Raw genomic sequence first — 23,753 nt, forward strand, 5'->3', positions numbered from 1 at the left:
GATATATGTTCTATGTCTATATGGCTATATGAAATGTCCAAATCATTGAATTCATGTTTTCTTTCCATTGTACATAGTGGCCCATGACCTTTTTTATTCTTACCTTGCGTGGTTAGGAAGGACATTGATGCTATGCAGCAGCAGGGAGCCTGAATCCCTGCTGTTTCGATTAGTAGGGCACAAGTTAGGTGTAAGGGACACACATCAGAACTCCTTATTTCAGCATAATGACAGTGAGTTGAGGACAGACTGATACGCCAACTGCTGTCCCTCTGTCCTTCTTGTACTGATGAATCACAGTAGTGGCAGCCGGGGTCAGCAGTAGTCCCTGCAGCCTACACAGGATTAGCAGATACATTCCTGTGCACACAGAAACATGGCTATGCAAGTATAAATGTGCTGCTTTGTAAGCAGAAGGGACAAGTGCTGATACTTAGAAGTGAAGTGACGATCCGTTGCAAGAAAAGAGAGTTCTGCTGCAGGCCCTACATCTCCTCTCTATCCTACAGATCCAGTTTATGGTCCAGGTTTGGACTGTGATCCATCAGTTAAGGATGTCTGGTATTTAACATGCATAATATTTGATATAGAATATATAACTAGGAAATGTTACCTGCCCCTTATTAAATAATCCGTTTTATTTTTATTTCATTACAAGGTGTATGATTCCCTTTTGGAGCTCCTTACCTCTTCAGATAACTATTCAAGATACAGACGCAGGTTTGCACTTTGTGAAGGTTTTCGTTTTCCTGCTTTGGGAGTACACTTAAAAGACCTAATGGCTTTGCACGTAGCACTATCTGACTGGACAGACAAGGCCAGAGGTGCTATTAATTTGTCCAAAATGCGTCAGGTCTATAAAGTGGTTCGTGAGCTAACAGAAGCCCAGAGGTTGGAACCCCCAGTGAAAGCAAATCATGATCTTCTGAATTTGTTAACGGTGAGTTTATTTAATAAGTTATAAAATATATTGCTAGAGTTTGGTTACCGTATATACTCGAGTATAAGCCAAATTTTTCAGCACAGTTTTTGAGCTGAAAAAGCCCGCCTCGGCTTATACTCGAGTCAGCAAAAAAAAAAAAAAAAACTCCACCATTTAGGTGTGTGGAGTCTAATTAAGCCATGAGCGCTCCACTGCAAAGGAACATGGGAAGAATATGCAAATCTGACTTCCATGATGTAATTAGGATGCCAGTGCCTCAAGTATGCACACCAATAGAGGGCGCTGACTGAGAATGTGCAAGTCTATCTTCCATGATGTAATTTAGGAAGACAGAGTCTCAGTCAAGCAATCCTATAGAGGGCGCTCCCTTTAACATCATGCCGACCTTCTCAGAGGCCTTTGTTTGCAATGATATTGGGATTTTCACTGGCATCCTAATTACATCATGGAAGTCAGATTTGCATATTCTTCCCATGTTCCTTTGCAGTGGAGCACTCATGGCTTAATAAGACTCCGCACACCTATATGGTGGTTCTCTCCCTACTGAGTGACAATATCCCCTCAACCCTGTCTAAGCCTCTCACCTCTGCCTGATCAGTCCTTTCTGCTCCAAGCTGATGAGATGCAAGTACATCAAAACAGCTCTCTCTATGATGTGTGCATGAAGTCTTAACATACTAGGGATTTAGTATTTATAATTGTTGCTCCTTAAGTACACATGAGTAGACAGAAATACTTCTTCTATGAGTGAGGAACATGCCCCTGTTACTCCTCTGCCAAGGAAATATATTTTCCCAAAGGTAAAGACTGTATTACCTAAAGACTAGTTTACAGTCTTGTTGCACAGAGGACTTTTTACTTTAAAAACAGCGGATACATGAGGGACCCCATTATAGTCAATGGGTCTTCTATTTTAGCGGTCTGTCCACAATAGAGAGGCGACATTATTGAGAACCTACTATAAAGTATGAATTTTCATTTTCCTTATTGTCTGATCACCACCACAAATGCAGTGCAATGTTTTGGATGTTGTAGCTTCTTTTATGGGCACCGGCGGTGGTAGGTCACACTTGATTTGTCCCTTCACATTTTACTACCTCTTCTTCAGGAAGCGCTGTTTCTGTGATAAACCTTATTAGCACTAGTATATCTCAAGCCCAGGATTATTTCCAGCTTCGCTCTATGGGTCACTAGCTCAAATGATCCTTTTCTCATCACTTTTCACAAATGGGTTTCCCTATAAGGAGCTGATTGTCGGCATCCAGCTGATGGGAGCCCCCTCGATAAGCGGTTATTAGGCAGTCATCCACAGCGTACTCACTTTCTCTATAAGTGTATGGCTTCACTGTATCAACCATCGATTTCTGAGGACTCCTGTGGTCTTTACCTTTATTAATAGAAAGGGGAAACATTTTGTCTTAACATGCCTTAAAAGGAGAAAATATCTTGCGGTTGTTTAGAACGCACAACCTCTTTTAATAGGGTTCTATCACTTCCCTATGGCTAAGGACAATTCTAATTATATATTGTTCCAGTGATCACTCAGGAGCTGGATGATGCAGCATACTGTATCTGCCTTGTGTCTCACTTATCTTCTCATTTATATCTCCCATGTGTCAGACACTGATAGTTCTTGAAATGTTGTAATTGAGTAATTAAATGCTGTTTATATACCCTGCAATTTCATTTTCATTTCGTATCAAGCCTGCTGATAAGAATATGTTTGCAGTGAAATGACAACACTAAGTTAAAACCAGACAAGGCGAAGTAAACTTGGTTGTAGACACTGTATACACAGAACGCAGGAAATTTCACCAAATATTTTTCTTTGGGAAAAACACTTCCCCTTTAAATGAATGAATCATTAATAAACTTTAAGACGTGACAGATTGTGGTTGCCACCCCAAAACTAAATATGAAAAAATTGTATTTTCAATGTATTGGTTAATAATTGTTGGCACGTAATAAATTAAGCCTGCTGTTTGCTATTTTCCCTTGGCAAAGGCGTCATTGGCAACGACTGAAACACAGAACTTGATCACAGTATCACTTATCTGGAGAAAGTATAGGAGTGAAACACACAAAACTGATGGCAGATTTTATTAATGAGCTCAGTAACAAATAATGAAACTTTTCTTTAGAATAAAATATTTGATCTTTTTGATTTGGTTCATGCGTTTTCTCGACTTTTGTAGGTTTCACTGGATCAGTACCGGTCAGAGGAAGAGATTTACCAGCTGTCTCTTCAAAGAGAACCAAGGGCACGCACATCGGTAAGAAGTAGGCCAGCGGCCCCCAACCAGTAGCTTGTGAACCCAATCTGTGTAGCTCACCATGGAAGACTTTAATTATGGTTACAATATGACAGTACTGGCAATATAGTATATGTATATGAATCTCTTAGCAATGCCTATCTACATGGTATTATGTAATACTACTAGTGTCATTACAGTGAAATATATAACAGAAATATATGCAAAAAAGGCTAAACATAAAATACACATCCAAATAAATGGAATAAAAAATATTGTCTAGAACAGACAGGATGGTTTACAAATACAATAAATATTTATTAAAAATACATAATACAACAACAGTTGTCACAAGTAATTCATATAAAATAAAAAGGAGGAACAACCCCAGAAAGGTATAAATAATAATAACCAGGTGGTGGGTGGCAAGTATATACTGGTAAGGCATTAAGTAAAGTAACCAGACATGGTAAAATGTGGTAATAAAAAATACACAAATGAACACTCAGTGCAAAATATATGTGAAAACACACAGTGCTAGATAATTATTATAATATACCCCAAAAGAAACACCACAATGCATCATAATACATAATAAGGGATCCACCAGTGTAACCAATATACTGTTGCCCACAAAGAACCAAGCAGGAAATAAATAATGAATAAAAAGTAGCCTATGCCTACCCACAGGACCTGGACACCCGACGCGCGTTTCGCCTCGCACAGGCTTCGTCAGGGGATATGATTATTATTATTTATACCTTTCTGGGGTTGTTCCTCCTTTTTATTTTATATGAATTACTTGTGACAACTGTTGTTGTATTATGTATTTTTAATAAATATTTATTGTATTTGTAAAACAGTGAAATATATGCAGATATATACAATTTACTAATTTAGTTCTCCAAATGTAATTTTGTTGGATTGAATGTTCTCGACCACCAGTCACAATTGAATCCAGTTCACAATGAACAAAATGTTGGAGACCTATGATGTGGGAATAAGGATTACCATTATTTCATTGTCTCTGTGATTGTTTTAAGCCAGAATGAGGCTGTATTTTAGTAACCATATTGCTGATACAGCCAGAGGTTCAGGGAAATAGAATAGATTCAATTCAACCATGATAGGTCCGGATGTTACAGCTGTAATAGTGACAATATAGGTCATCTCCATTATGGCTATATGACATGAGGCCTTATATGGCATCATTCTGATAGTATGCTCACCGTATGCTCCAATATGTACTATATACTGAAATAGTTTGTGCTAGGAGCCATCAAAGGCATAGGATAGACCACTAGGATGAAAGTGTAGGATGTTATTATTATTATTATTATTGTTTATTTATATAGCACCATTAATTCCATGGTGCTTTACATTTGGGGGTTACATACAATACACAAAATATACAGGTAGATATAATACTAACAGTGATCGGCTGGCACAGTGGGGTAGAGGGCCCTGCCCGCGAGGGCTTACAATCTATGAGGGAAGGGGGGTATAGACATAAGGAGAGGGGGAGACAGTTTAGATGGTGGTGCGGTGATAGTGTTATTGGAGGTTGTAGGCCTTCCTGAATAGGTGAGTCTTCAGGGCCTTTTTGAAGCCTGTGATTGTGGGGGTCAGTCTTATGTGTCGTGGTAAGGAGTTCCAGAGTATGGGGGATGCACGAGAGAAGTCTTGGAGATGGTTGTGTGAGGAGCGGATGAGGGCAGAGCGGAGTAGGAGGTCATTGGAGGATCTGAGGTTACGTGTGGGCAGATAGTGGGAGATTAGTTCAGAGATATATGGAGGGGACAGGTTGTGGATGGCTTTGTATGTTAGCGTTAGTAGCTTGAATTTAATTTGCTGGGCTATGGGTAGCCAGAGGAGGGACTGGCAGAGGGGAGCAGCTGATGAAGATCGGGGGGAGAGGTGAATTAAAAGAGCGTCTTAGTAGTTTCAGGGGTGAGGAAGGAGCGGATTCAGTGGATGTTTTTGAGTTGGAGGCGGCAGGAAGTGTTGAGGGTTTGAATGTGTGACTTGAAGGATAGGTCGGAGTCCAGGGATACCCCAAGGCATCGGGCCTGTGAAACAGGGGTAATTGTGGTTCTGTTAACTTTGATAGATGGGTCAGGTGGAGGGGCCATATGGGGTGGGGTGAAGATGATAAACTCTGTTTTCTCCATGTTGAGTTTGAGAAAGCGGGAGGAGAGGAAGGAGGCTACAGCTGCTAAACAGTCTGGAACTCTGGCCAGCAGGGAGGTAATGTCTGGTCCAGAGATGTATATTTGGGTGTCATCAGCATAGCAATGTTATTGAAAACCATGAGATTCTATGAGTTGGCTCAGGGCAAGGGTGTAGAAGGAGAACAGGAGGGGTCCTAGGACAGAGCCTTGGGGGACACCTATGGAGAGAGGGCGTGGTGAGGAGGTGGTGTGCGAGACGCTGAATGTGAGGTTTGAGGAGATCCAGGAAAGGATTAGGTCTGAGATACCAAGGGATGAGAAAATTTCTAACAGGAGGGAGTGGTCAACTGTGTCAAAGGCAGAGGAGAGGTCAAGGAGGAGGAGGACAGAGTAATGGCGCTTGGTTTTGGCAGTTAGAAGGTCATTGGTGACTTTTGTTTGATTGGATGAGAGATGGAGGAGAGTTCTGAGTGGACATGTTGCTCAAGCAGTTTTGAGGCGTACGGGAGCAGTGAGATGGGAAGATAGTAGGCTGGGGAGGACGAGTGGAGGAACGGTTTAAGTATAGGAGTGACAGTGTCATGTTTGAAGGCTGAGGGGAAGAGTATGTGACTAAAATATACTTTATTTTAATTTCCTATTAAAATCATGCAGTTATGCGTGCAGATTTCTACTTGTCTATAGAATAAGAACCTTCCTTGGTATCTTGGTCTGCAATCTGAGCCTTGCACATATATACTGAGGTGGTATGCATCAATTTGCCAAATGTACAGGAGACAGACAATCTGTATTCTTTTTCTGTAAGATACACTAGCACAAAGCATTCAGCGTGAACATGTAGACTTTTCTATATAATCTGTATCACATCACCGTGACAGAAACAATACATATAGTGTAAAAATCTCAGCAGTTCTGCATGAAAACAAGAAGCAAACAAACCGTCTGTACAGCCGTAATGACAGTACTTTGGGTTAAAAAGACATACGTCTGTCAGGTATAATCTTTCATCCAGAAAGAAATCCACTATTTGATCCACTGAAAGATAAAAAAGAGAATACAAAGCTTAGTTCAGCTTGTCTTAAAAGGAGAAAATTCCACGTTGATCCCATGCTGGCACTTGGATAGATCTTTGGATCAACGCATTGTATTGTGTTATAGTCTGTTTAGTTGGGAAAATATTCAGACACTTGCGGCGTTTGCCAGCGCCACATCTTATGGATGTGCATTCCTCGGTTTCATAACTGCAATTTTTCTGCATGCTGTACTTTGACTGGATTTGTTTTTCTCTTGCTGTGGGTGGTATGTCTTCTGAACCCTAAATCTTAAAGTGAATATATTTGGTGATTTCTGCTGCTCTATGTGAGAGCGATATATGACATGGAGAAAAACTGAGCTCGGTAATATATGTTTGTCTATGATTCGGAAAAGGAATATAAAGCAGAGTAAATCCTGACAGGACTCACAGGAGAGACAGTGAGAGTTGTGCTAAGCCCATCCACACAGGAGGGTTAGAAGCTTGCACTGTGTCAGAAGGGTTTCAGTCACTATATTGGGGACGGGGTGAGCGAGACTCTCACTACCTCTTTAAGGAGTCCTGCTGAGGCTAAGGCCCTGCATAGCAAAGCACAGAAAAAAAAAAAAAGCTGCTAAAAAACTGGTAGAAACGCATTGTGTTTCTGTAGAGATGATCTGTGGGGGTCCTGGGTGTCAGATGTCTGCAGAAAGAAAGGCCATCAGTACTAGAAATTAGATAACCCCTTTAGGCTAAGGCCCCACGGTATGACCCGCGGCAATAAAGCAGCACGGTTTTTCCTGCAACACTTAAACAGAATGTTTGCAATGCTTTCCTTTCCGGACACTTATTACAATTATATCTATGGGGAAACTGCAGACGTTTCTGTAGATTTAATTGACATGCTGCGATTTTCAAAACCACGCCGGTTTTGGAAATCTTGGCATGTCTGCAGTTTTTACTGCAATTGGGCATGGAATTCATTCGAATCCCATCCACTTTGCTCTTACTGTAAAACACCGCGATTTTTCCCGCGGTGTTTCCACCACGGGCAAATTGCAGCATTTTCAACTCGTGAGGCCCTGGCTTAAGGTTAAAGCAAAAAAAACGCAGCAAAAATGCTTGCACTTTTCAGAAGTTTTTTTGCTGAGTTTTTCATTGACTTCCCTATATAAATTCTATGGGGGAAATGCAGCATTTTTGTAGGTAAAAGTTAACATTCTGTGTTTTTCCAAAGCTCGGCTTTCCTGTTTTTATTTATTTATTTTTTTTTTTTTTTGGGGGGGGTATTTTTTTATCACAATGTCTGGAGAAGATTAAATAAGATCTCATTCATCTTACTGGGACTATAAAACACAGCGGGGGGTTTTTCTGCTGCGTTTCCGTAACAGCCAAAAACACTTTTGTTTCTCTCCCTTTATCTTATCCTCCTCTCAGATTGGGCATCCAAAAGATGAAGTGACAGAATGTGCAGTTTACAGCTTTTTGTGTCATTAAAATATATGTGAACACAGTTTCTGTCTCAGATGTACATTTAGGACTGAAGCCAGGATAGTCTTTCACATTGGCATAGGATATTTAAGTTATATCTATATGGTAAATTCGGTAACCTCTATATTTATACTATTATATGTATATAATAGATTTCACAATGTATAAATAATGGGTTTGCAGACACCCAGTGGTCATACTATTATATCAAATTACTTTTTATCTCTTTCAGCAAGCTAATATCAAATCACCTCAATCCCCGTCACCTCCTTTGGAGGAATGGGCTTCCTTAAAAGCAAAACCAGACCAGGCTCTGTTGTGCCAACACATAGAGAAAATGGTTGAGGTAAGTAAACGAGTAATGTTTGGTGAACATAACTGCAAAGAAATAGAACTTGTTACATAGTAAATGAGGTTGGATGAAGACATCAGTCCATCATGTTATAACCCTACAATCCCCTAGAGTGTTGATCCAGAGGAAGGCAAAAAACCCCATGAGGCTCGTGCCAATTGCCCTATTTCAGGGGAAAAAAATTCCTTCCCGACTCCAATCTGACAGTCAGTATAAAAACCTTGGATCAACGTGTCCTTAAAATATTTTTTTTTTCAAGAAAGGCATCCAGGCCCTCTTTGAACTTGCTCAATGAATCCGCCATCACCACTTCTTGGGGCAGAGAGTTCGATAGTCTCGCTGTTCTTACTGTGAAGAATCCCCTTCTATGTTCCTGATGAAACATTTATGTCTATGGACATAATTGTTACATATTTCAGTTATGAGATAACTTGCATATTTGGGAGCTATTGAATAGGAGTTAGAAGTTCAGCCTTTGAACTGATGTAAAAATCATTGAAATCCTATGATGAGATACAGCTCAAAGTGACCACGAGCGAAAGCACCAAACCCAATTGCTGTGAGATGAATGTGAAATACTTTTGTGTGTTGATGGGTTACATAGAACATATGTAACAGTATTTACAGGAAGTCAATTAACCTATCAGTATATATTTTTGGCATGTAGGAGCAAACCAGACTACCCAGAGGAAACCCACACACACATATAGAGTGCATACAAGATGCAGATGTTGCCCTTGGTCGGATTTGACACAGGAACTCAGCGCTGCATTTCAACAATACTAAACACTGAGCCACAATGCTTAGAGCTGATCAGGGTGTATATGACATACCAGAATACAAAACACCGTAAACTTCACTTTGTCACCTGAAGATAAACCCAGAGTGAGATGTGGAAATTGAATTTCACTCCAGAAAAATTAAATTGCTCATATGACCTTCCTCTTCACTTTCTACTCAAATACAGAATAAAGCATGCCACTGTTTCCCCTTCAAAATCTCTCAGACTACTACTTCCCCACGGTTGTAAGGTAATGGTTAGACATACAGAATCATATGAGCTAGATACAAAGTTCAGATAAACAAATCTCAATATAACTGTGACTAGTAGATACATAACATTGCACAGTGCTGGTATTGGCATAATATCCAGTAAGGGAGGAAGGAGAGTGAGGTCTACAGGTGGTAACAGTGGCGGAACTACCGATGGCGGGTCTCCAGCAGGTAACTGGCCCTGTTTTACTTACCGATCCTCACTACTGCCGGCCGACTCAGCTTTCCCTTCCTCCTTTTTGATGCTTTGCAGCTGTCATCAGTAATTGCTTGTTTGTGGGTCTTTTTGCCTTAAGTTTTGTCTTAGGGGGCATTCACATGGAGTAATTTGGCGCGGATTCTGATGGAAACCTCATGTCACAATCCACGCAGAAATAAAGCCTTCCATTGACTTCAATGGGTTCCGTTTTCCACGCGGAACCCATTGAACTCAATGGGAAAAAAGCCTCACATTGATTTCAATGGGTTCCACGCGGAAAACGGAACCCATTGAAGTCAATGGGAGCCTTTTTTTCCGCTTCAGAATCCATTCCAAATTACTCTGTGTGAATGCCCCCTTAGGAAAGTGGAATGTATTCTTTATCAAGTTGAGATCTGGTGATTGATTCAGCCATTGTAGAATATTCCACTTCTTTGCCTTGCTTTCGCAGTATGTTTTAGGTCCATCTGTACCGTGAAGCGCTGTCCAATCTACCTTGCTGTATTTGGTTGGGTCTGAGCAGGAAGTATATCCGGTACACTTCTGAATTTATCTGTCACATCATCAATAAACACTAGTGACCCAGTGCCATTGGAAGCCATGGAAAAATTACAAATTGAGAATCTTACATAAGCTTTCAAAAATGTAAATGTTATTTTCAGGCAAAATCACCTAAACTTACTTTAAGGTCTATGATAATGTAAGTCTTTCTATGGAGAACAATACAATACATTGTAAAGTTTTGTAGGTTCACAGCTCCACAGAGAAGCTGTTTTCCATAGTTTAGGAAGGCCACCATTCAGCTTTGTTTGAACCCCTTCTTTACCATCTGCTTATATGCTCTCTAAGACATTCTCCAGTTTGTACTTACTTTGCTATCCATAATACTTCCTCCATAATAGTCAGGTAAATTTAGATTAATGTTACGACCTTGACGGTAATAAAGCATCTATAGGACGTCTGGGCTGTACCACCGTTTCATTGATTTTAGTACAAATTGAATAAATGTTTTTATAGAAGTATAGGTATGTTGATATCTTCATACAAAATAAGGAGGTAGTGTATAAATGATATGGAAATTAAAGAATACAACATATTTAACTACATGATTCTGATTCTTAAAGAATAATTCCCACTTAGTAGGAGGCGTCACAGGCACAATACACTGCAATGCTCAAAAAAAAAAACCCAGAAGAAAAGCTTTTAGAGATATAAAAAACATATTAGAACATTCCAAACATCCCCTTTTTTCATAAAGAAAATCTAAACATAATTGGTATTATTTGTCCAAAAATATTACACTATTTATCCTCCGTGGACGCAGCAATATTGCTGCAAACCAATGGAGGAAACCAGTAGATAGGAGTAGTAGTAGCTGTGATGTCATTGGTTGGCCGAAGATACTCAATCAAACTCCAACAACTCTCCTCCCTAGGGCAGTGTTGAGAGTGCCTGTGGTGTACCTGATGGTAGTAGTACCACCCCCTGAGCACTTCAAGTTGGAGAGGGGTCCTCACTAGAGATGAGCGAGTAGTATTCGATCAAATACCTCCCCGCCATAGGTTTCTGTGTAAGCGGCTGGACACCAAGGGGTTAAGTGCATCAAATATTTGATGTGCTTAACCCCTTGGTGTTCAGCCGCTTACACAGAAACCTATGGCGGGGAGGTATTCGATTGAATACTACTCGCTCATCTCTAGTCCTCTCCTTTCCTGAGCTGTGTGATGATGTTTGGAAGGACCCTGATGTTCATAGCAGGAAGGACTCAGGAGACAGCCGTGAGACAGGTTGAACCAAAGATGTCACTGAAGTAGGAAGGAACCAATGCAGCTTTCCAGATGGGAGTAGTAGTTTGGAACTCGACTGTGGGTGGCTGGTAGGGGATGCCCAGGAATAGATGGTACTTAGAAGTCTATACTCTATCTCCTCTCCTCTCTCTGTCTCTTCTCTCTCTGTCTCTTCTCTCTCTGTCTCTTCTCTCTGAAGAACAAATCGGGATTACTGTTGTTGGATTTTGTGCGCGCTTCACCCGAGATCCTCCTCACCTGATTGATCCAGTACCTTGAAGGCTGTTTGCACTATGTGTATGGAGGCTGATATGATGAAGTTCCAAGGATCCCTGTATGTTACAGGGTCCTGGGTGGGAGGCTCTGAAAACCACAACTTCTCCTTCAAATGGCACTTCTCTCTCGTCAGGGGTCTTTGACAGCACTTCTCAGGCCTGTAGCAATGGCCTCCAGGCACTGCCTTTGAAAGGAAACTAACATTTCCTTCAGGGACTGCATGGGTCTCTCAGCAAGGTGTAACCTGCACCACAGCAAGGACTCCCCTTACCTGACTTCTGGAGACCTCATTTCCTCCCCCAAGTTTTGGACACAGATTGGCTGGGATGAACCAAATCCCTCTGAGAGGGGTGCCAGCTCCACAGTGGAATAGTCATAAAACAGGGAGTTGTAAACCTTATGAAGTTATAAGACAATAGACATAAAATAATATACACAATATAATGGCACATTAAAAAAAAGCACAAAACAAATAAAACATTTAGCAGTGTCCACTGGGATGCCGTAATATGCAAAGCAAATTTCTTTCTTCAAAGACGTTTAATTTTAGCTATATTCTTTTTTTTTTTTTTTGCAGTACAATTATGCAGTTATCAGATATATAGTATTTTTGTTACACTTTACCACTTTAGAAAAATTAACAAAAAGCAGGTAAAAGTTCAGCAATTAGTAGCAATTGTTGGAGAAGCCAAACCAAGCAGAAACAGACCCTTTCCGCAGGACTGACAGACGAAAAATGCAAAGTACAGATAGATTCAGCAGTAGATATTGGGTCCCGGTAAAACATAACTTTTATATTTCCATTAAACGCAAGCTATGATATCCTCCCTTCACATAATAAAACACTAGATATTTGATATCTGCATAATTGTACTGCAACATGTCATTTTTACAGCATAGGGAATGCTGTAATAATGGTCTTTAGGCTGCCTTCACACGATGGAAACGCGAGCTGATTTTATCAAAATACACGTGTAAAAATCAGACTCCCATTGACTTCAATGCCATTTTTACAAGTGTAAAAACATGCAAAAAACGCGTGTTTTTTGCGCATTTTTTGTGCTTTTTTTACACGTGTAAAAAAAGGCATTGAAGTCAATGGGAGTCTGATTTTTACACGTGTATTTTGATAAAATCAGCTCGCGTTTCCATCGTGTGAAGGCAGCCTTAGGGCGAGTTCACACGGAGTAAAGTGTATTGAAATCAATGGGAGCGTGTACGGCCCGCAAAATCTCACGCGGCGTATACGTGACACATCACGTGGCACTTTAGGCCGGGTTCACACGGAGTATTTTGGCTCATGATTTGTTACGTAGACGCCGTGGGAGCTTTTGCGGGCCGTATACGCTCCCATTGTTTTCAATGGGAGCCAATACCGTATACGCGGCGCTATTTTGCGGCCGCGTATACGGTACCAGCTCCCATTGAAAACAATGGGAGCGTACACGGCCTGCAAAAGCTCCCGCAGCGTCTACGTACCAAATCACGAGCCAAAATACTCCGTGTGAACCCGGCCTTACTCCGTGTGAACTCACCCTTAAAGTGAGCCTGTCACCAGAGCCCAGTATATGAGCCCAGCCCCACAGATTACGTTAGATCCACTTGAATCCACCTGATCTTTGTGAATTGCTGCCTCTGTTGCCGACATATTGTCTTTTTGTTAATATGTAAATGAACTATTTGGAACGATGAGGGATTTGATGCTGCTCCAATCTCATTGCTCCACAGATTTAATTTGCATATTGACAAAAACTGAGATATCTTAGAAATCTAAGCACCAATTCACAAGGGGAAAACTCAATTTGATTCAGGTAGCTATAACCTAATATAGAGTAGGGTTGATATGCTGGGTTCTGGTGACAGACACCTTTTAGGCCGGGGGCCCCACGGCCGGAAATTGCAGCATTTTACATTAACTGCAAAATGGCTGGGATTCTTGCGAATCCCATGCCCACTTTGTGATAAAAACAGCGACATGGACAAAGCCAGTCAGCGCAGTTTTGGAAATAACAGCATATGAATTATATCTACGGAAATGCCGGCAGCTTTCCCGTAGAAATAATTGTAACGGAAAGTCCGTGGAGGAAAACTCTGCAAACTTTCTGTTTAAAGTGCTGCGGGAAGAACCGTGATGCGTTCTCAACGTAGTTTTACCCCACAGCACTTTATAGCTGTGGGTCATCCCATAGGGCCTTAGCCTTAAAGAGGACCTTTTACCACCTCCTCCAACTCCAGTTCTTTGCATCCTCCAATAGACAACTGGTTCAGGCACAGTTGGGATTTTTTTTTCTCTAGCCATTACAGTTCCTAAATAGAGATGAGCGAACACTAAAATGTTCGAGGTTCGAAATTCGATTCGAACAGCCGCTCAATGTTCGTGTGTTCGAACGGGTTTCGAACCCCATTATAGTCTATGGGGAACAGATACTCGTTAAGGGGGAAACCCAAATCCGTGTCTGGAGGGTCACCAAGTCCACTATGACACCCCAGGAAATGATGCCAACACCTCTGGAATGACACTGGGACAGCAGGGGAAGCATGCCTGGGGGCATCTAACACACCAAAGACCCTCTATTACCCCAACATCACTGCCTAACAACTACACACTTTCCACATTCAAAAAAACCTCTATCAAAGTGGGAAAATACCTGGAAACCTTCTTTACTCCCCAAATGGATGGACACAAACCCCAATTTAAGCTCAACAAACAGTAACAACCACCCCTTTAAATCACGTTCCCCATGACAACCACAAATGGAATAGGCAATGGGAATTCCAAAAGCCCTCACCCTTAACTGTCATTTTGAGTGTGTGTGTGTGTGTGTGTGTGTGTGTGTGTGATGTGGTAAGACCTTCCAAAATTCACTTTTCTAGCCCTTAACATGAGCCCTTCCAAACAAAGTTACATGACCTTAAGCTGAGCTACCAGCAGAGATTGAGGCCCTTGGCATGAGTAGAGCCTTGCACCAGCAGTGTTTTTGGCACTTAGGGTGAGTTGAGCCTTGTACCAGCGTGTGTCCCTTAACATCAGGCGGGCCCTAAGTTCTGCGCTTTGCACAAAAGTTCCACATTAACTAGGCTGAATGGTACAAAGATTAGTAGGCCCGAGAACCAGGAACAGGTCTTGCAATGGCTGTCGGATAACGCTTAAAGCACATTGTCCACCAGCCAGTCAGCCTCTACCTCCTCTTACCCAACAGTCTTGTCCTCCTTCCACCCAAAATTCCCAATCTTCTCAGAACAATAACCCCAACTGTCCCTGCTCCCCAGAGCTGTTCTCCCTTCCTTTGACTGTACCGCAACCTGCCCCTCCATTTCGCGATTCCACGGACCTAACAGACGAGTATCTGTGTCCAGATGCTCAAACACTAGAGTCTCCTCCATTCCATCTCCGGTCGATTTGGTGGCGGATGACCAGCAACCCACCCTCATCGACGACGATGAGACGCAGTTGCTGTCAGGGCAGCCAGTTGACATGCGCATTGTGCAGGAGGAGGAGGCGAGACAGGAGTTGGAAGAGGAGGTGGTGGACGACGAGGACACCGACCCCACCTGGACAAGGCAGATGTCAAGCTGGGAAAGTAGTGTGGATGTTGAGGCAGGTGCAGCACCAAAAAGGGTAGCTAGAGGCAGAGACATGTCCAGAGGCAGAGGTCAGCTGCTTTGCCGAAGCCAGGCCAGACCCGGAATGTCCGAAGATGTTCCCTTTTGTACCCAGCCCAGAAAAACTCCCCCATCGAGGGCACGTTTCTTGAAGGTGTAGAGTTTTTTCAAGGAATGCGCCGAGGACAGATATAGTGTCGTCTACACAATTTGCCTCTCGAAATCGAGTAGGGGCCCTGAGAAGAGCAACCTGTCCACCACTTCAATGCACCGTCATTTGGAATCCAAGCAATGGAATCAGTGGCAGGCAGCAACGGCAGGACAAACGTCGCCCGCCGTTCATGCCACTGCCTCTGCTCACAGTGCTGGCGATGCACTCCAGAGGACGAGCCAGGACATCACTTCATCTGCCTCCGCCACTTTGTTGACTTCTCCCTCATCCTCCCCTGTTTCTGTCTTATCTCCTTCTCCTGCACCATCAAAGGCACCATCAGGCGCTTCTTTACAACAACCCACCATCTCTCAGACATTGGAGCGCCGGCAGAAATACACCGCTAACCACCCACCCACGCAAGCCTAGAACGCCAACATCGCTAAACTGCTGGCCCAGGAGAGGTTGGCGTTCCGGCTTGTTGAAACTCCAGCCTTCCCGGACCTGATGGCAACTGTGGCACCTCACTATGCCGTCCCTAGCCGTCTCAACTTCTCCCGGTGTGGCGTCCCCGCCTTGCACCAGCACGTGTCACTCAACATCAGGTGGGCCCTTAGTTCCGCGCTTTGCTGCAAGGTCCACTTGACCACCGACACTTGGACAAGCGCCTGTGGTCAGGGATGCTGCAGTGCTTATCTTTAATGACAGGCAGGGTGAATGTGGTGGAGTCTGTTCCCCGGGTGCAAACTGGGGTGGCCTATCTCCTCTCCCAGGCCAAAATTCATGGCAGGAGTAGACTGAAACCCTACGACGCTGCAACCTCCACCACAGCTACTAGCGGCAAACGCTAAAACACTGGTGTGGGGAGACGTCAGCAGGCGGTGCTGAAGCTCATCAGCTTGGGGGACAGACAGCACAGTGCCTCCGAGGTCAGGGATGCCATCCTGGCTGAGATGGCATTTTTTTTTCCCTGCTACACCTGGGGCCTGGCATTTTTACGCCTGTGATAATGGCTGGAACCTGGTAGCGGCTCTGGAGCTTGCCAGCCTCCAACACGTTCCATGTTTGGCCCACGTCTAACCTAGTGGTGCAAAGTTTTTTAAAAACATACCCAAATGTACCGAAGCTACTGTTGAAAATGCGGCGCTTGTGCGCCCACTTTTGCAAGTGCACAGGAGTCGCTGCTAGCCTAAAAACACTCTAGCAAGGCCTACATCTGTCCAAACACAGGCTGTTGTCCGTCATTCACACACGCTGAAACCCTACAATACCATATCTTGAGCAGGGTGTGTGAGCTGCACAGACCTTTGATGGAGTTCCATCTACAAAACCCAAGGGTTCCTCAAAGTCAGCAACCAAAGTTTCTGCACCATGAGTTTCCAGGGGTGGCAGAGTTATGGCTAGGGGAAGAGGCATGGATAGGGATGATGTCTAGGGGCAAAAGCAGTGTGGATGTGGAGGCAAGCTAAGCAGGAAAAACTGGGGGTACAAGCTAAGGCATGGACTGGGGTGATGTCTAGGGGCAAAAGCAGTGTGGATGTGGAGGCAAGCTAAGCAGGAAAAACTGGGGATACAAGCTAAGGCATGGACTGGGGTGATGTCTAGGGGCAAAAGCAGTGTGGATGTGGAGGCAAGCTAAGCAGGAAAAACTGGGGGTACAAGCTAAGGCATGGACTGGGGTGATGTCTAGGGGCAAAAGCAGTGTGGATGTGGAGGCAAGCTAAGCAGGAAAAACTGGGGGTACAAGCTAAGGCATGGACTGGGGTGATGTCTAGGGGCAAAAGCAGTGTGGATGTGGAGGCAAGCTAAGCAGGAAAAACTGGGGGTACAAGCTAAGGCATGGACTGGGGTGATGTCTAGGGGCAAAAGCAGTGTGGATGTGGAGGCAAGCAAAGCAGGGAAAATGGTGGCTAGAGGCAAAGGGATGTCCATAGGCAGCAAGGGCAAAGATGCAAAACTCTCCCGTTTCAAGAATTTTCCTGACTTGTTTCCCCACAAAACATTCCTGGGAGGAGGGCTGAAACACCACCCTCCTCCTCCTCCGCTGTTAGATTTACCCCAGCTACGAGCTGAAAACGCTGCAACACTGGTGTGGGGAGACGTCAGCAGGCTGGGCTGAAGCTCATCAGCTTGGGAGACGGACAGCACACTGCCTCTGAGGTCAGGGATGCCATCCTGGATGAGATGGCAATTTGTTTATCCCCGCTGCCCCTGGGGCCAGGTTTTTTAGCTTGTTGGAGGGCTCTGGAGCTTGCCAGCCTCCAACACGTTCCATGCCTGGCCCACATGTTCAATGTAGTGGTGCAATGATTTTTAAAAACATACCCCAAATTAGCTGAGCTAAGGGTGAAAGTGCGGCACTTGGACACCCACTTTCCCAAGTCTACAGTACCTGGAGCTAGCCGCAATACACTCCAGCAAGGCCTACATCTGCCTGAAGCACCTACTGTTGTGCGAGGTCACCACACGCTCTAACCCTAGATACCGTATGTTCAGCAGGGTGTGTGAGCAGCAGAGACCTTTGATGGAGTACCAGCTACAAAACCCAAGGGTTCCTCAGAGTCAGCTCCCTCACTTTCTGCACCATGAGTTTCCATGGGTGGCAGACTTATGGCTAGAGGCACAGGCATGGATAGGGGTGATGTGTAGGGGCAAAAGCAGTGTGGATGTGGAGGCAAGCTAAGCAGCAAAAACTGGGGGTACAAGCAGCCGGTGACATCATCACTGACAAGCACAGCTGTCTGTCAGCTGACAGGCTGACTTTCACCAAAATGAACAGACAATGGATAGACTCATCATATACATGTCAGTTACATGACAAATTTAGTGCAATTTGCAAGTCCAAGATGGTTTGGAGATCTGCGGAGAGGAATCTCACCACCTCTTGCGGGTGCCATCATTTGGAAGGCAAGCCCTGGGCTCAGTGGGTGAGAGCAAGCGCAGGATAATCGTCGTTTGGCCTGGCGGCCACTGCCTCTTCCACTGTTGACAGGGCTGGCGCTGCAGTCCAGACCAGGAGCCAGGACACCTCCACATCTGCCTCTGACACTTTGGGGAGTTCACCCTTATCCTCACCTTTTCCTGCCATTTCTCCTTTTGCCCGCGCCATCATGCGCCTCTTCCCAGCAACTCCCCATCTCCCAAGCCTTTCATTTCATGCTAAAGTACAGCGCAACCCACCCACATGCCCAAGGCTTCAACGGCCTCATCTCAAGAAATCTGGCCCAGGAGATGTTGGAATCCCGGCTGGGGGACACTCTGCCCTTTTTGGGCAGAGTGTCTACTGCGCCACCGCACTGTGCCGTCCACACCAGCACTTTCCCCCAAACATGAGGCGGTCCCTAAATTCAGCGCTTAGCCCTAAAGTTCCATGTGACCAGTTACGAATGGACAAGTGCATGCGGACAGGGACGCTACCTTTCAATTTGGGCACAGTGGTTGAATGTAGTTGAGGCGTGGACCGGGTCGCAAAATGTGGTGGCCTGACTTGTCTCCCCACACAACATTCCTGGGAGGAGGGCTGAAACACCACCCTCCTCCGCTGTTAAATTGACCCCAGCTACGAGCTGGAAACGCTGCAACACTGGTGTGGGGAGACGTCAGCGGGCCGTGCTGAAGCTCATCAGCTTGGGGGCCAGACAGCACACTGCCTACAAAGTGAGTCATGCCATCCTCGATGAGACGGCAATGTGGTTTTTGCCACTGCACCTGGGCCCAGGCATGTTGTCATGTGTGATAATGGCCGTAACCTGGGATTGGCTCTGTAGCTTGGCAGCCTGCAACATATTCCATGCCTGGGCCACGTTTTTAACTCATTGCTGCTAATCTTTTGAAAAAGGTACCCCAATGTTCCTGAGCTACTGGTGAAAGTGTGGCGCTTGTGCGGATAGTTTTTAAAGTGTATAGTTGCCGCTGCTAGCCTCTATGCACTCCTACAACGCCTGTACCTGCTGGAACAACGGCTGTTGTGCGACGTCTCCACACTGCTGGCACTAAACATATCATGTGTTGAGCAGAGTGTGTGAGCAGCACAGACCTTTGATGTAGTTCCAACTCCAAAACCCTCGGGTTCGTCAAAGTCAACTCCCTCAGTTGCTCAACCATGAGTGGCCATGGGTGGCAGACTTATGTGAAATCCCATCCCATCCATTGCACTGGACACGAAACATTAGCATGCGCTCAGCACAACTTCGGATATGGCAGATGCGTTAAGCAGGGTGCAGGGTACAACACAGACCAGGCCCGAGCACCAGGAACAGGTGTTAGAAATACTGCAGCATCTGCCATTTCCTTCCAATTTTGGGGTTTTGGACCCGCCACCGACTTGTCTGGACCTAAGTGGGGATCATGAGACACAGTTGCCATCAAGGCAAGCTGTGGTCATGTGCGGTTTGCAGTAAGGGGGCAGTGCGCAATTGGAAGAGGAGTTGGTGGATGACGAGGCCACCGACCCCACATGGACAGGGGTGATGTCTAGGGGCTAAAGCAGTGTAGATGTAGAGGGAAGCTAAATCAACAAAAACCTGGGTAGAAGCAAAGGCATAAACTGGGGTGATGTTTAGGGGTGAAAGCAGAGTAGATGTGGAGGGAAGCTAAGCAGCAAAAACAGTGGGTAGAAGCAAAGGCATGCAAAACTCTACCCTGTTGGAAGACTTATTCCTAGGTCTGGAACACGTTAATGGCCCCCCTGGACAAATTACTGCCACTCAGGGGCCTAGTGTCACCAGGAGGGACAAGTATAGGCGCATGTTGTGGGAATACCTGGCCGACACCAGCTCTGTCCTCTCCGATCCCTCTGTGCTCTACAGCCTAAACTTATTTTCTCATCTTTTTTTCTGAACTGCACATCTCTTGCCTGCTTCCTTTGGGATCTTAGAAATGGTGGTCCACTTCCACAGATGGTAACTTCAATAGACAGTGTAACGGGAGTAGCTGAGGGATCGCTGTCTTAACCACTTTTTGGCACAAAATTAACTTCCAAAGCCAAATATGGTGCAAGTATATGATGCAAGGACACCTACACACCTATCTCTGACACATTGGGGAGTTCACCCTCATGCGCCCTTTTGGCCTGCACCATCATGCGCCTCTTCCCAGCCACTCCACATTTCCCAAGCTTTTCATTGCAGGCAGAAGTACAATACAACCCACCCCCATGCCCAAGCCTGTAACAGCCTCATCGATAAACTGCTGGCCCTGGAGATGTTGGTGTTTGTTTATGCTTCTGGAGACCCAGGCCTTCCGTCAGCAGATGGCAGCTGGGGCACCTCCCTATGCTGGGCCTAGCCGTTACTACTTCTCTTGGTGTGCTGTCTCTGCCTTGCGCCTGCATGTGTCCCATAACATCAGTCGGGCCCAGAGCTCTGCGCTTTGCTGCAAGGTCCACTTGACCACCGACACATGGACAAGCGCCTGTGGTCAGGGATGCTGCAGTGCTTATCTTTAATGACAGGCAGGGTGAATGTGGTGGAGTCTGTTCCCCGGGTGCAAACTGGGGTGGCCTATCTCCTCTCCCAGGCCAAAATTCATGGCAGGAGTAGACTGAAACCCTACGAAGCTGCAACCTCCACCCCAGCTACTAGCGGAAAACACTGTAACACTGGCATGGGGAGATGTCAGTAGGCCGTGCTGAAACTGATCAGCTTGGGGGACAGACAGCACAGTGCCTCCGAGGTCAGGGATGCCATCCTGGCTGAGATGGCATTTTTTTTTCCCTGCTACACCTGGGGCCTGGCATTTTTGCGCCTGTGATAATGGCTGGAACCTGGTAGCAGATCTGGAGCTTGCCAGACTCAAACACGGTCCACGCATGGCCCACGTTTTCCAACTTGTTGGTGCCATGTTTCTTTGAAACCTACACCATTGTGCCTGATATACAGGTCAAAGTGGGGCCATTTTCGTAAGTGAGAACTAGCCTCTGCTAGGCAGAAAACATTCAGAGCACACTCCTCTCATCTTCGCACCGTTGGCTGGCGGAGGAAGACGAGGGGGTTGGAGTGGCATCTGATGTCCCTATCCCACACGAGGCTAGAGGGTGCACTTCAGTGCATCCCATTGCTTCACCACAAATGGTGTGAAGGGGAGTGGAAAATGGAGGAAATGGAGAGTGACCCTTACAGTTGGGGCCAGCAAAGGCATGCCAAGTAACACACTGGCACACATGGCTGACTTCATCTTGGGTTGCTTTTCAACACATATTTCACATCATGAAGAACAAATAATACTGGATTTTTTCAAGCCTCGAACCCCGGTCTAGGTCTAATGTCTGTTCCTTTCTTATATTAGGGGAGAGGGAAAAAAAATTACTTCAGTGATACGTTTAGCGTACATAGACTGACTATTAATGTGTATCCCACTTAGTGTTGTTAGGGTTACACACCGTCACAACCTGGCTAAAGCTTCTATAGCTGTTAATAAAGTCAACATAACTTTACGGTATCCAAAAAGACAGCTGGTACCGACAGAGAGCAAGACAAATGTCACCCAAAGCTGTGAGCTCTGAACACCCACAGTGACTTTGGCGTCATCATCATTATAAGGGAGCGGGTGGTAATAAATAACTTGGCAGTGCCTAAAACCCAAAAAGCTTATACAACTATATTTACATTAAGATACACAAATGAAACTTTTCAGTAGCATGTCATGAGACAAGCTGATAAGCTCTTCCTTTGTGCAGTGCTATTTGAAAGTTAAACGCTGCCTTTATTTTAATTCTGGAGAAGGTGCAGACATTAGATTTAGAACATGTTGTCTTCATTGTCCAAATCCTCTATATAGGTAACGTGTTTTTCGGGCCGAGCTGTCTGGGAACGAGCTGGTGCAGCACTGACAACCTGGGTGAATATGGCAAGAGCCTGAGATGTAGGGTGAATGAATCCCCAAATTATTTGTGGAATTCCCAGTGAGACAATGGCACTGTATACCAGTATTAAAAATTGTGGGTGCACATAACCCCCATATATTCTTTGAATTCCCAGTCAGACAATGGCACTATATACCAGTAGTAAAAATTGTGGGTGCACATAACCCCAATATATTCTTTGAATTCCCAGTCAGACAATGGCACTGTATACCAGTATTAAAAATTGTGGGTGCACATAACCCCCATATATTCTTTGAATTCCCAGTCAGACAATGGCACTGTATACCAGTATTAAAAATTGTGGGTGCACATAACCCCCATATATTCTTTGAATTCCCAGTGAGACAAAGGAACTGTATAGCAGTATTAAAAATTGTGGGTGCACGTAACCCCCATATATTCTTTGAATTCCCAGTCAGACAATGGCACTGTATACCAGTATTAAAAATTGTGGGTGCACATAACCCCCATATATTCTTTGAATTCCCAGTCAGACAATGGCACTGTATACCAGTATTAAAAATTGTGGGTGCACATAACCCCCATATATTCTTTGAATTCCCAGTGAGACAAAGGAACTGTATAGCAGTATTAAAAATTGTGGGTGCACATAACCCCCATATATTCTTTGAATTCCCAGTCAGACAATGGCACTGTATACCAGTATTAAAAATTGTGGGTGCACATAACCCCCATATATTCTTTGAATTCCCAGTCAGACAATGGCACTGTATACCAGTATTAAAAATTGTGGGTGCACATAACCCCCATATATTCTTTGAATTCCCAGTCAGACAATGGCACTGTATACCAGTATTAAAAATTGTGGGTGCACATAACCCCCATATATTCTTTGAATTCCCAGTGAGACAATGGAACTGTATAGCAGTAGCAAAAATTGTGGGTGCACGTAACCCCCATATATTCTTTGAATTCCCAGTCAGACAATGGCACTATATACCAGTATTAAAAATTGTGGGTGCACATAACCCCCATATATTCTTTGAATTCCCAGTCAGACAATGGCACTGTATACCAGTATTAAAAATTGTGGGTGCACATAACCCCCATATATTCTTTGAATTCCCAGTCAGACAATGGCACTGTATACCAGTATTAAAAATTGTGGGTGCACATAACCCCCATATATTCTTTGAATTCCCAGTGAGACAATGGAACTGTATAGCAGTAGCAAAAATTGTGGGTGCACGTAACCCCCATATATTCTTTGAATTCCCAGTCAGACAATGGCACTGTATACCAGTAGTAAAAATTGTGGGTGCACATAACCCCAATATATTCTTTGAATTCCCAGTCAGACAATGGCACTGTATACCAGTATTAAAAATTGTGGGTGCACATAACCCCCATATATTCTTTGAATTCCCAGTCAGACAATGGCACTGTATACCAGTATTAAAAATTGTGGGTGCACATAACCCCCATATATTCTTTGAATTCCCAGTGAGACAATGGAACTGTATAGCAGTAGCAAAAATTGTGGGTGCACGTCACCCCAATATATTCTTTGAATTCCCAGTCAGACAATGGCACTGTATACCAGTAGTAAAAATTGTGGGTGCACATAACCCCCATATATT

At 44.5% G+C, this 23,753-nt stretch overlaps 1 protein-coding gene across 1 annotated transcript in view; it reads left to right on the forward strand.

Moving 5' to 3' along the window:
* The window catches only part of RASGRP2 (RAS guanyl releasing protein 2), a 132,269-nt gene that overhangs the window by 82,800 nt on the left and 25,716 nt on the right, over positions 1-23,753 (forward strand). Inside the window, exons 9-11 of the mRNA XM_075281797.1 lie at positions 659-940; positions 3,139-3,216; positions 8,102-8,215. Of these exons, the coding sequence (XP_075137898.1) occupies positions 659-940; positions 3,139-3,216; positions 8,102-8,215 (474 nt within the window). The remainder of the gene's footprint in view (positions 1-658; positions 941-3,138; positions 3,217-8,101; positions 8,216-23,753) is intronic.

Source organism: Leptodactylus fuscus, chromosome 7, assembly GCF_031893055.1.
Source record: "Leptodactylus fuscus isolate aLepFus1 chromosome 7, aLepFus1.hap2, whole genome shotgun sequence".
NCBI lineage: Eukaryota > Metazoa > Chordata > Amphibia > Anura > Leptodactylidae > Leptodactylus > Leptodactylus fuscus.